The sequence below is a fragment of the Tenrec ecaudatus genome, chromosome 13 (genome assembly GCF_050624435.1).
Source record: "Tenrec ecaudatus isolate mTenEca1 chromosome 13, mTenEca1.hap1, whole genome shotgun sequence".
In the NCBI taxonomy this organism is placed as follows: Eukaryota; Metazoa; Chordata; class Mammalia; order Afrosoricida; family Tenrecidae; genus Tenrec; species Tenrec ecaudatus.
Genome location: NC_134542.1, coordinates 76,969,885 through 76,982,494, shown reverse-complemented (window position 1 = coordinate 76,982,494; position 12,610 = coordinate 76,969,885). Strand labels below are relative to the sequence as shown.

General features: G+C 40.9%; 1 protein-coding gene across 1 annotated transcript in view; it reads right to left on the bottom strand.

The window, feature by feature from the left end:
* Positions 1–12,610, bottom strand: part of KCNH7 (potassium voltage-gated channel subfamily H member 7) — a 503,315-nt gene continuing 490,705 nt past the window's right edge. Inside the window, exons 14-16 of the mRNA XM_075529404.1 lie at positions 8,909–9,077; positions 1,656–1,848; positions 1–267 (exon numbers count right to left, since the gene is read on the bottom strand). Of these exons, the coding sequence (XP_075385519.1) occupies positions 1–267; positions 1,656–1,848; positions 8,909–9,077 (629 nt within the window). The remainder of the gene's footprint in view (positions 268–1,655; positions 1,849–8,908; positions 9,078–12,610) is intronic.

Sequence of the window (12,610 nt, the reverse complement as noted above, 5' to 3'; positions counted from 1 at the left end):
TTATTGCCCTGGGAGACCAGGATCGGAAACATGCCTATGAAGACCCAAGCTTCCTGTAGCGCTTCGGGAGGATTCTGGCAAAGACGGATGCCTAATTGGAGGAAGGTAAGTTTTCCTTTGCCTTGGGTGCAGCTCTAAAGAGAGGTCACTGTCTTGTTTTAAAAGTGAAGTCAAGTTGTCTTCGGAAGCTGTGTTCAGATGCACCCCACTGGAGAGGGATTCTTTGGATTTAAGTTTAGATTTTTCAAGGTCTAGAAATTCAGGACACTGATAGAAAGAACAGAAAGCACAAATTTATAATTGACATTGGCAGACATCTAAAGTACACCCACGAATCCCAAACAAGCTTTGCTTCACCACCGCTCTGCATTAGTCATTTTTTCAACATTGCTTTCCCTGTGGTGGGCGAAGCAACTGGAGGTCAAGAATTCCCTTAGAATCTAAATTTCAGGTCATCTAAATTTCAGAGAGTACTAAGCAACAAACATTTCAAGAACTTCACTTTTACTCTGCCACCAGGTTAGATTCTTTGTTGTTTTACACGATTTCACCTGGAGTTTTCTAGATATATTTGAAATCTTTATGACCACCCTGTGTGTTATTAGAATGGCTTCTTATTCACTGATTCCGTTTTAAGAAGTAGATGTTCAGGCATTTCTTTCACTTTCTTTCTCTGTGTGGGTTAGTTCTTTCAATTAGCAGCCATGTGAACTAACTGCTTGCACAATCCAGGAACTCTACTCGGTTACAAAACAGAGCCGGGGAGAAAAGGATAAAAAAAAAGGTAGAAAATTCATTCAGTCCCAATAAGTGATCAGAATGCCCTGGAAATATAGAACGAGCAGCGTCATTTTGCAGGCTTCCCAGCCATAAAACTAGTTAGAGGTAATGAGTCTCTCCTTCCGTGTCTTAGAAGATTACATTACCGTCCTCCCGGCATAGGACTTCCTGTGACTCTAATATAGGTAATTTATAGACATTTTAATCCAATTTCACAAGAGAAACTTTATAAGATTATTCTGAAAAACTTTTGTTTCTATGTCTAATTTTAATGTTTAAAAAAACAAAGGCTAATTCCCAAGGTAGAATTCCAAGGGATGTAAACATATTAATATAATTCAACAGGGCCCTTAAGAGGGGTTCAGAGGAGCCATAAAAGAGTGCTTACATCCCACCTCTTTGCATTTTATCAACCCAGTGAAATACAGGTAGAGAACTCTGGTGATGGGCAGGAGAGAGGGACAAACCTCACATGAACCTGCATTTGAACCTCAGCCCCACGCCTCCACTCCTTTCTGTTGTCACTGTAACAAACTGGAGATTTGTTTTTCATGAAGCACTTTTGAATCCAGCACAATTCCTTAACTTTCTAAACTCCACTGTATATCAATTTAAGTAGACTGAGTCTTGAAATAAGCTTTTTCTTTTTGAAAAAAGACTGAAATCTTCCTTTTAGATCCATTTTACTCAAGCTTTTAATGGGTACAACAATCACTGAGCTTTGTTTCACAGTCAACCTACAGGGTTTGTGCCCGGCAACTCTAATGGAGTAGACACAGCGAAAGGTTGAGCACCTGTGTTCCCATGAGCACCCAGGTGATTCTGCATCATGTGGGCTTTCCTGGTTGGATTGGTTGAGTGAAATCTGTACTCACTTGGGAGGAAGGACTGAAACTTCTGTCCGTTTTAATGGATGCTCCCGCGTGGCTGGCTCTCACCAGGTGGATGACGGGTCTCTGATACTCCGCTCCAGCAGTCACCATACTGTAGGCTGGGGGACCCACAGTGGTTTGCTTCTGCAGCAACTGTAAGATGGTCTGGATGTCAGTAGTCATTTGGGATTCAAGCCTACAGGGCAGATAACAATCGGAAATGATGGTCTTCCAGTCGACTAGGATTGCTAAGATATTTGAGAACATTTCAGTACCATCAACACAGAATGATGGTTATAAACAAGAAGGGCAGGAGAGGGAACAAGGAGATTCTTAGGCAGCTGATGATTTCTTCTTAGGTCCCATGAATAATTCTGATAATGGCGTTGCTCCCTGGGCCCTCCATTAGACGTCCACAGAAAACAGGTGAATGGGATGGATTAAATTTGTACTAAGTTTTATTGATTTCAAAATGTAAAACACACTGAGAAAATATTTTTTTTGAGAAAATATTTTTGAGCACTAAATTATCTTTGCTTTGTTCAGTCTTTTGAAAATCCCCTTCATTCTTTAAACAATAATAAGTTTACAGCACACTCTCCGCCCCCCCTCCCCCAGAATCATAACATCGCAGGGCAATTCCTTGTGTGTTTAAAATTTTACCTTAATTCTCTCCTGTCCACATCAAGTATTCTATGTGGTTCATTGTTGTCTTTTGAAATGTTGCTACGACCTCTTGCCAACTATAGCTTAGGGACCTTGGTATTTAAGAAACACACCAAACTTAAATGTTCACTCCCATCGATGACCTGGCTGGCTTGCAAAATGCCAGTCTGAACATTCTTTCTCTCATCGTTTATAAGCAGCCAACTGGCCTGTTAATTTAATTTTCATTTGAAATTAAAATTCAAGAGAAAACAGCACAACTCAATTGGTCTGACTCTCCTCTTTGCATATGTTAATAGCATGAAAAGTGGAGGGACTTTTATGGGTGCCAGAATGAAAAGTGTGGATCATTTTCCTTCTCAGAGAATGCTTTTAACAATTCTTTATTAGGGTTTGCTGTTTAGCCTCTGAACAGCAAAAAAGCAAGAAAAATGTCGACCTTACCCAAATTGTTGAAATAATCATACTAATATTGTCTAAATACATGCACACTATATTTTAGAATTCAGTGTGAAGAGAATTTAGCTTTTGCTTTGAAAGTTAAATATGAGTATACACACATACACATATGTATATTTGTAGTGTAATTAACACTACAAATCTTTCTTTCTGAGTATCACAAAAGCACATGATAAGTTTTCTGTATTTGGTAAATATAGACATGTATTCTAAACCAATTAATTATGTATGAGTATGCCTTGTGAATGCCAAAGCCACACACTGAAAAGGTAAAAATTGATTTAACAGCTGTTTTACTTATCTGTTCCCCAAAGGGCTGATCTAATATTTTTTTAGGGCACCAACTAACTCACATTTTTGTGTATCCCATCTTTCTTTCACTCATCAAAGCCCCGTACAAAATTTAAATGCTTCCAAAAGGTTTTCTTTATTGGATTCATTCAAAATTAATTTATCTGAGACACCAAAGAAAATTTTACTTTCAGACATCACCATAAATAGTTCTGTACATATTTTATTTAGGTATCATTAGCAGTTCAGTGGGTTATCCGAGGTCTTTATATTGAATGTGAATGAATTGGGGGATAAGAAATGAGTCAAAGCTCAATCAACAAATGGGATTCATAATCTTCATTTGTCTGTAAATAGAACCCAACATAAGCATTTTTTTTTTGAGTCTTTGTCAAGCAGTCAGCAGCAGGCTCTGGATTCTGTTTATTTGAAGAGTGTCTACGAGAGCAAAATCTATTGGAAGTTGAGGCTTTGGCATCACATGCCCAGTGCTACCATGAATAGGACTAGTCAACAAAATAGCATGAGGCCCATTACAGGAAGCGGTAGTCACATAATCTGTTGTCAATTTGAGACCAAAGAGTGAAGGGGTGGAGTTTAGCCTGTCAATCAATCGCAGCATGATGGCCTCATTTGGAGGCATTACGGAGATAAATAGCTCTGTGGAGGCGGGACATAACTGATGATGAGCCTGATGGAGCTACACTAACGCAGCCAAGACCTTGCAGCAGGAAGGAACAACATGGAGACCCATGCCAGTGTTGAGATGCGCATGCTGCCACTGGATTCACAAGATTTTCTACCCACTGGCCTGTGATCTACCTGCATTTGGCACCATTGCATGTGTTTCATGAGTCTAAACAGGACTTTATAAGTTGGTATTGGACATATGGGCTAATAATGGACTTAGGGACTTGATCTGTACTGGGCTGGGATGTTTTCTCAATATTCAATTGCTCTCGTACATAAAGTTTTTCATATACATATCTGAGTGTGTGTAAATTTGCTTCTCTAGTCAACCCGGATGAACACATGGGAGAACTGAGACCCCTACCTTTGCACACCTTCAGTAAATATAGGCCTCATTCAACGTGACTTTGTCCTTGGCTCCGGAATAACTTTGTAGGGGAAAAAGAAGACTAAACCAAAGACTTACTTCATTGTTGGTAACTTCTAAAGCGCAATTCGTCAGAGACAGAAGGCTGCTTATCTGAACAAACTTGCTTAACCAAATAACTGATCTGGCAAGCCGTGTGGTTCGGACCTTCATCTTACGCTTTGCCCAGGCCCAATCAGTTCCCTACCTGCTCACATTCGGCTAAGATAGCCATCTTCCTTCCCCAAGTGCTTTTGAATGGACTTAGTTTTGTTTTTATTGGTAATCTGGCTCTATTTGGGGTAGTTCAACAAACAGGGACTTTATCTGCATTTCATACTTTATGAAAATAGTCTCAGTTTAAATAGAATAGATGTCTCTCTTGAGTCTTGAGAACAAATAATCTACTTAGGAGGAATTAACAACACAAATCCAGTTTGGTCCTTAACACCGAAGGAAATAACTCAGTACAACAACAACAAAATTGTTGAGAAGCTAGGGAAGGTCAGCGTAGCTATAAAGCCGTGTAAAATATGTATTTTCATTCATTCACCAAGACCTGCAATGTCAGTGGGTGAGGGGAGAACATGAAGATGAATTCATATGGAATCTGATCCCAGGGAGCTGACAGGAGCTGAATGCCTCAGAAGGAAAGATGAAGGAAGCACATAAATAACGAACACAAAGTGAAACAAGTGCTTCACGACATCCTTGAGGCATACAGATCAATTGCTCTGGGTGATCTGCTAGGGCCAGCATCATGACGGACAGCTTTTACATTCTCCAACCGAGTCTCCAGCACCACCTAGCAAGGCAGGGAGCTTGTTGAAAATGTGGGGTCTCTGCCAACCGCAGGCGTATGGATTAATAGCTTTGACAAAATTCCCAGACGGATCGTGTGCACGTTATGGTTTAGGAAGCATTGCTTTTGAAGCAAATATTAAATGATTATCTGCAAACTAAATACACTGCCAATCAGTCCGTTCTGACTCATAGTGACCCTCTAGGACAGAGTTGAACTGTTCCTTAGGGTGTCTGAGACTGTCAATCAGTACAGGAGCAGGCAACCTCATGTTCTGCTGGTGGATCCGAACACCTGACTCTGTTGTTAGCAGCCCAATGCATAATCCAGCATACCACCAGAGTGCTTGTTATTTATCTAAATATGGACACAAATGTAGGCTGTAGTATGTATCTAATTGCAGAAGAACATTTTCTTTTAAGAACAGTTTCAAATGCAAACCTTTAGCACTACTGTAATTTAATTGGGCTCTGGAGCAACAAAGAAAGCAGCATAGCTAATTTGGGAGAGAACACTTATTTATATGTGTTTCTCATTGCATTGTGCACTGGATATGTGTATTTGAATAAGACAAGGGGTACAGGGATTCATAGCTCTACATTTGAACATTACTAAAGTTAAACAGGGTAGGTCTGGGTCTAGAAAGTTTTCCAGAATTCCTGCCCTGGGAAATACAAGTTGGAATTGTGCTGTTTTCCACAAACTTGTCTTCTGAGACGTGGTGGCACAGTGGGTGATGTGCTGGGATACGAACTGCAAGATGAGTCATCAGAACCACCAACCCTCCTGTCAAAGTTACAGTCTCTGATCCTCACAGTGGCATTTCTACCCTGTCAGCAGGGTTTCTACAAGTCAGAATCAACCCCATGGCAGTGAGTTTTCAGGGAGGGGGACAAAAGAGTTGTTGAAGATGGTAGTCCAGGGAAAATGCAATATTTGGGATTTTAATTCCCAAAGCAGGTAAATCAAGCTAGGCAATAAAACGTTAATGGAAATATCAGAGATACATAGGAAAAACTTTACCAAAGTATTTGTGGTAGAGTTAAAATCATCTTTAGAAATTGCATGCAAATATGCCAGCATCATGTCAAGAGAGATTTAATTGAATGTTGACTGTGGAAAAGTCCTATTTCTTCCGGCTACTGCAGAGAGCCTAATGAGTATGACCTGTCAAACATGTGGTTAGTAGCCCGGTGTGATCCACTGTGCCACCAGAGCTATTACTAATACACTAGTTTAGTAAAAATAATAGTAATAATATTATCACCGATAGATGGCTGAAACCCTAATAGGTCTTAGGGGTACATTCTCTTACAAGTTTACACTCTTAGCCTTGTTATCAACAATGAACTTTATTTCTATTAGAGACATTCATCTGAGTTTATTTTCTGACTTCTTATTCTTGCTACTTATTTTCTGATCTGGCCCCTCCTTACTGATTAAAACAGGGTACACTTGTTACCCCATCCTGGGTACAGATCATTGATGTTAGGACAAGCTAGTGATCCCTGAAAATGGACACAGTTCACCACAATCCCACTCTGGTTCCACTTGTCTTATCCCCATGTTAAGTAATACAATGTGTGGCGATTCAGTAGCCTGACTGCTGGGCTATACCAATGGCCAGGTGTACTTGGCCAGTGCACCTCGGCGATAGAGCAGGTGTGTGCCGTTGGTGTAGGGGATTATTTTGTCTGTAAGCTCCTTTGTGTAGTCTTCATCTCTGGCCCACTGTCACCACACCATTGGAGGAGCAGGCTGATCTTATATATTTGGACCTTATGTACACCAGGAGTCAAGTAGTCTGGTCCATCTACCAAGTTTACCCTTCTTTTAAGTGGTTTAAGTGCGCCACCCCCCACACCCTGTCATATGTTTGAAATGGATTTAGAAATTCCTTTGACTTGAACATTTTCATTGATTCTGTGCAGCCCCTCGATGGGTCCTGGGATAGTTTACGTTGGCATTTACCTCAGGGCTACTGGTGGATCAAGGTACACCGCTGCATGGCAGGACTGTGTCCTTCTCCTTCCTATGCTTGCCTGAAAATGTTTTGACTAATTTAGTCTTAAAGAATCCGTGCAAACTTGGGTAGGGGGTCCAGCTTCACTCAAATAAAATCATATTCCTCATCTTTAAAAATATTACATCAAACATGAAGAAAAAATAAAAACTAGAAGTAGAGGATATAGGCTTTTGGATTCAATCTAAATTTTTTTGCATAAGTTGGCCTAATAACTAAATGTTAAAATCATCTTGTTGATATCTTCAAAAAATGATATAATACAGAATTAAGTCACCAGGAACTACCAAACACACCATTAAGTTACCAGGAACTACCCAGAGGTACTTTGCACATGGTATCAAGAGAGATCAGTCCCTGGAAAAGGACATCATGCTTGGAGAAGTCAAGGGCCAGTGAGAGCGAGGAAGACCCTGAAGGCGATAAATGGGCACATTGGCTGCAACATAACAACGGGAAGGCTGGGCAGGATGTGCCCTCGTCTGTACGCTGGGCCCAGAGGTGCCATGAGTCAGAACCAACAACAGCAACGAAGCCCAAATATAGATGCAGAGACCTAGAAGCGGAGGTGTTAGCCAACAAGTCATAGATACATGATTTTGAAGGAAAAAGAGGATTTTCTAATTTGATCATGATCATGCTAATTTTATGGAAAGGACAGAAAAAATAGGATTTATGCTGTTAGAAGTAGTGAATATTCTAAGTAAGTGATATTTGCGAAGATTAAGAATTCTGTGGATTAAGAATTCAGCTGATTAATCTACAGATAAAGAATTCGACTGATCATTTTGTAGTTTTATGTAAATAAGCACATGGATATGAAACATGGGATTAGAGCCGGCCTCATTTCCTATTTATGGGGAATAATGCTGGCCCTCACCACCCATCTCTCTGTTTGCTGTACCGTGGTGGCTTGCATGGTACAGTAAAGCTGGAAAGAATTCCACTCGTGTTTCACATACCAGCAGTCACCTGCGGGAGATGTTTCAGAGAACTTCCAAGTTAAGTCAAACTAGGAAGAGAGGCCTGGTGAAATTATTCAGTGTAAACCTTGTAGGGCAAAAACAGAAGAGTGCCCAACATACTCCTGGAAGATGAGCCCTTTATGAGGAGCTCTGAAAAGCTGCCCATCAGCCATCCAAGGTGGCCTCTACCTGCCTGGACAGAGAGGAAGGAGATCCAGAGGTTGGAGGAGAAACTTGAATGCAGGTCCAAAGGTGAGACCTGAATGGTATCCAGCCACCATTACTGAATGTTTTGATCAAAGATTCTACAAAAGGATTCTCGTCAAAAGGAGGAAAACTGTGGGAATGCAATTTGATAATCTCATGGAAACCAAACTTTCTGGAGCGATTAAAACTGGGTTATCCTTCTGAAACTATTTCCCCGAAGTAATCTTTAAACTGAAAACTAGTACTGACCATGGAAGTCATTTTTTAAACCAAATAATAGGCTAGTTTCATTAATAACAAATATATGCCGGAAGCATTGTGCTCTCATGCTGCAGCTTAAGCCTCCGAAAATATTTTAAGTAATTATTTATAAGTGATCAGGTTGGCAAGAGCAACTCTAAATGTTTGATGAAGCGCTCAGCAGGCAGCATGGTGGGAGAATTTGGAAAGGGATCCTGCAAAGGGTTGCCTAACTTGAAGAATGTAATCAAAGTCATGGAAGTATTCAATGATTGAATTGCTGCACATTTAGCTGCGTACGCTCTCACTCTCTCCCCCCAAATACACACACATGAACATATACTATGACTCACGGGTGGGTGTGAGAGTGCAACACACCGGGCCATATTGTGTGCTATTACATGTGGGCTGCCAGGAATCAGAGCTGACTACAGAAACAAACAACACAAACATGACACCCATCTACAGCTTGGTACAGTTTCCTTGTGTCTTGCTTTCTTATTTTACCTGTTAAGTTGTTCTTGAAGCAAGTCTAGTCTTTGCTCAACTTCGCCGTAGGTAAGGTCACTTTCGGTTTCCGAGGTCCCCCAGGCGCCCGGCTGCAGTGCCGAGGGACCAGCCTCGTGCGGCCGAGTCTGCACATTCCCTCGGTCCCAGCTTCTGGAGTCCATGACATCTGTGGAAACCAGCAAGACCAAGGTCAACTTCTCTGGGCCCCCGTGGTGTCCGGAGCACACAGGTCTCCACACGCGAGCTATAAGGGACGAATCTGATGCACTGATCATCTGAGAGCGATGAATTTGCATTCTGATATTTAGGATGTAAGATGAGGGCCGCTGATGAGCGGGAAACGACCTGCGGGTAGTGAGTTGGGGTTGATGAAGGCGCAACATTATTTGGGCTTTATTCGGGATTTAAGATGTTAGGATTTCTCCCCACAGCATACTTCGAGAATCTCAGAACCCAGATTGGGCTCCAAACTTTGTGCCACCAGGAAGAGTGTCCTTGGTGGCATTCCCTTCCTAGCAGAAAAGAAAGCGGTGGTCATAAGCCATTACAGATGGGAAGGGTCTAAAGCATCCTTTAGACCCAAACCGCCGTTTCATGCTTGACTATCTCTTGGTAGTTCCTTCGACATTGTCCTATAATATACTCACTTTACCACTATTTTTTCTTGTGATTTTTTAATGTGGAATATTTCTATCTCACTATACTTTAAATTTACCCTCTATTTTCTGTAAATACATTGTTTATCTGTTCAAATCCACTTCTCAAATGTTCTGAGTGCCTTCTCAGTGCCAGTCACTGTTGAGTGCTGAAGAACTAATGAAGAATACATGGGCCCTTGAAGAATTGCAGGTTCAAGATTTTGATTTGATTTTTTTCATACAGAAATTCATTTCAGGAGCTGCTTTTCATACAATGTGTCTCTAACATTCCATGTGTTCAAGTTAGCAATACTTTGGGCAAATATAACACCCTGATCCTTCCTTCCATTTTTGCTCCATATTTTCAGCGTTTTTCCTATGCTTTCCTAAGGAGCTCGGTGGCACAGTGGGTTCCACACTGAGCTGCCAACCACAAGGTCAGTGGTTTGAGCCCATCTGTTGCTCCGCAGGAGACGGACGCAGCTGTCTACCCCAGTAAAGGTTTAATGTCTCGAAGATCTTTGGGCAATTCCACCCTGTCCCACAGGATCGGTCTGCGTGGGAGGCATCAGCAGTGACTCCGTGAGCACGCTTTCCTTCCCTCCCTCAACATCTTCTTCAGAGAAGAGATGACAAATAATCAGTGTTGAAAAATAAAACTTTTGACAAAAGGACTAGGAGTTAAAAGTTCATCGTGGAACGAAAGGAAGGCAAAGAACCATCTTTCCTTCACTTTAAACGCGGGGATGAGGAAAGATCCTCCAAAAGCTGCTCCTCATTTTCACATGGAAATAGATGAATTATAGTGATTTGGATTAGATAGATTTTTTTCCCTTTTGACAAGTAGCTATGATTAAACACTGAGAAACGTTATTATGTAAAATGATGGAAACACATCCTTGGCTATTTAAAAAAGTTTCTCTGATTTGGTTTCAGATTAGACATGAATCTAGAAATAGAGACCAGGATGGCAGGACTTCTAGAAACCGCATCCATTTCTAAGCATTCCATCTCTCCAAGCAGACAACATTTCGGTATCTTTCCTTCATGGGCGGTGTCTCACTATCCTGTTAGCTTCGAATACATCGAATCTTCTCCAACGAGGTGCCTGCAGTTCTGCCTCGGTGCGGAGGCTGTACCAAAGGTGTTAGTATAGTCAGGAAGAGCTTTGGGAAAACAAGGCAGGCTGGGGTGCCTTCTCTATTGAAGTAGCTGAGAAACCTCCAGCAGGTGGCTATGAACTCTGCTCTAGAAAGATGTTTCCCTAGCTCCTGGGATCCCAGGGTTGTATCTTGTTTCTTTAATATAACCATATGCATATATATTTACATTTTAGGAACCATGCCAAAATGAACATGAACATAGAAAATCCGAAAGCAAACTCACTGCCATGGAGTCAGGAGAGACGGATTGCCTCTGGGTTTTCTGAGACTGTGCCTCTTACTGGGATAGAAGACCTTGTCTTTCTATCTCGGAGTGTCTGGTGGTTTTAAATGGCAATTCTTGTGGTTCGTAGCCCACCACACAATCAGTATACCACCAGAGTTTCAAACAAAAAAAGGGGAGGGGGAAGGAAAATTATATTGTTGGAGTTTCATGTAGCTTTGTCAGCAGATTTTCACGGGCAGTGTAATTTGTTATTCATGAACATATGAATCTATTTATGAACAATAAATACTTAGACCTGTTAGGAAACTAGGTTTTCAATTTTCGAGCAGCAATGTCAAAGGGATATTTGGAGCACACCTTGATCAATGATTTGGTGATGGTGGCACTTGGCCTATCGACCGAAGCCTCATGGGGTGAGCTCTAAGCAAGACAAGAAGAACCGATAGGATTGAAGTTCCAGATAGTGTTTGGAAAACAAACAAACCAACTATACCAAGAAAGCTTACAGAATGTTTTCCTATGCTTCATGGCTCTCTTCATGTCCCTAAATCAATAAAAATGATTTTTATAAAACAATGGTGAATCAGATATGATAAATTATAGAAAATTATGTCTTTCCTTCAATGCTCAAGGAAAAATGTTTATTCTCTGAGCAGAGATGAATAAAGCATACACTGTTAGCAGCTTCCTTGATTATAATTTACTTATGAAAATTTGAAGATGTGTGATTAGCTTGTTTTACCAGCAATTTAAAGAATAAGGAGTTCAAAGGGGGAAATTCTGGTTAGTGGCCTTAATCAAAATGAACATCTCTGTAGACACTTTCTAAATATAGCTCAGGAAGCATCTGTACTTGGTTGCCTTGGAGAATGTTGCTATAGTTGCAAGACATCGTTCTGGAAATGGATGAGCAGAAAGTAAACGTTCACTTTGCTCTGCAGACACAATTTTCCTAGAGTCAACTTTGACCTCCATCTAAGGACACGCAGAGTCCACATAACTTTCTGCTTTCTTTGTCACCTTCCTAAAATGTGCGCTTCTGTTGTCAGAACTCAGTGTGGGTAATGCTAGGAATGCAAATCTGTGAAATTTGCTATTGACAGTGGTGGAGATTTAGGAAGTCACCCTGCAGTCTTTCCAGCCATGCCTTATATCCCCCTCCTCCTGCCCCCGTTCTTGAACTGCCAACAGTACTTCACCGTCAACATCACCAGGGACTAGCATTTGCAGTCAGCGAAGTTCTCAAATTCTCCATTGGGTTCATGAGCTAGGTTAACTGAGTGCCACGTGTACTGACGCTATATGACATCATTTGTTTTCATTCAGCCGACACGTACTTAGCTGTGCATTTTCAAGTTAATGATTTATCATTTCAATAGGGATGGCATTATAAATTTTTAAAAACTAAGTATTTATATATAATACAATTATTTACTCAGCTTCTCATTATTATATTGGATTTTGCATGTGGAAGAGCTAATTAAAAATAATTGGAGGAGGTGGCAAAGAAAAATAAACGATAAAGGGCATGGAAATTCACCATCAGTGAAAGTCATTCCAAAGCAGAATAAAGTTTGAAACGTGTATCTTTCATGACTAGTCACTTGAAAATCCGAAACTCAAGAAGAAAATGCAATAAAAGCACTTTATTATGCTGCTGACTTTGGGGACA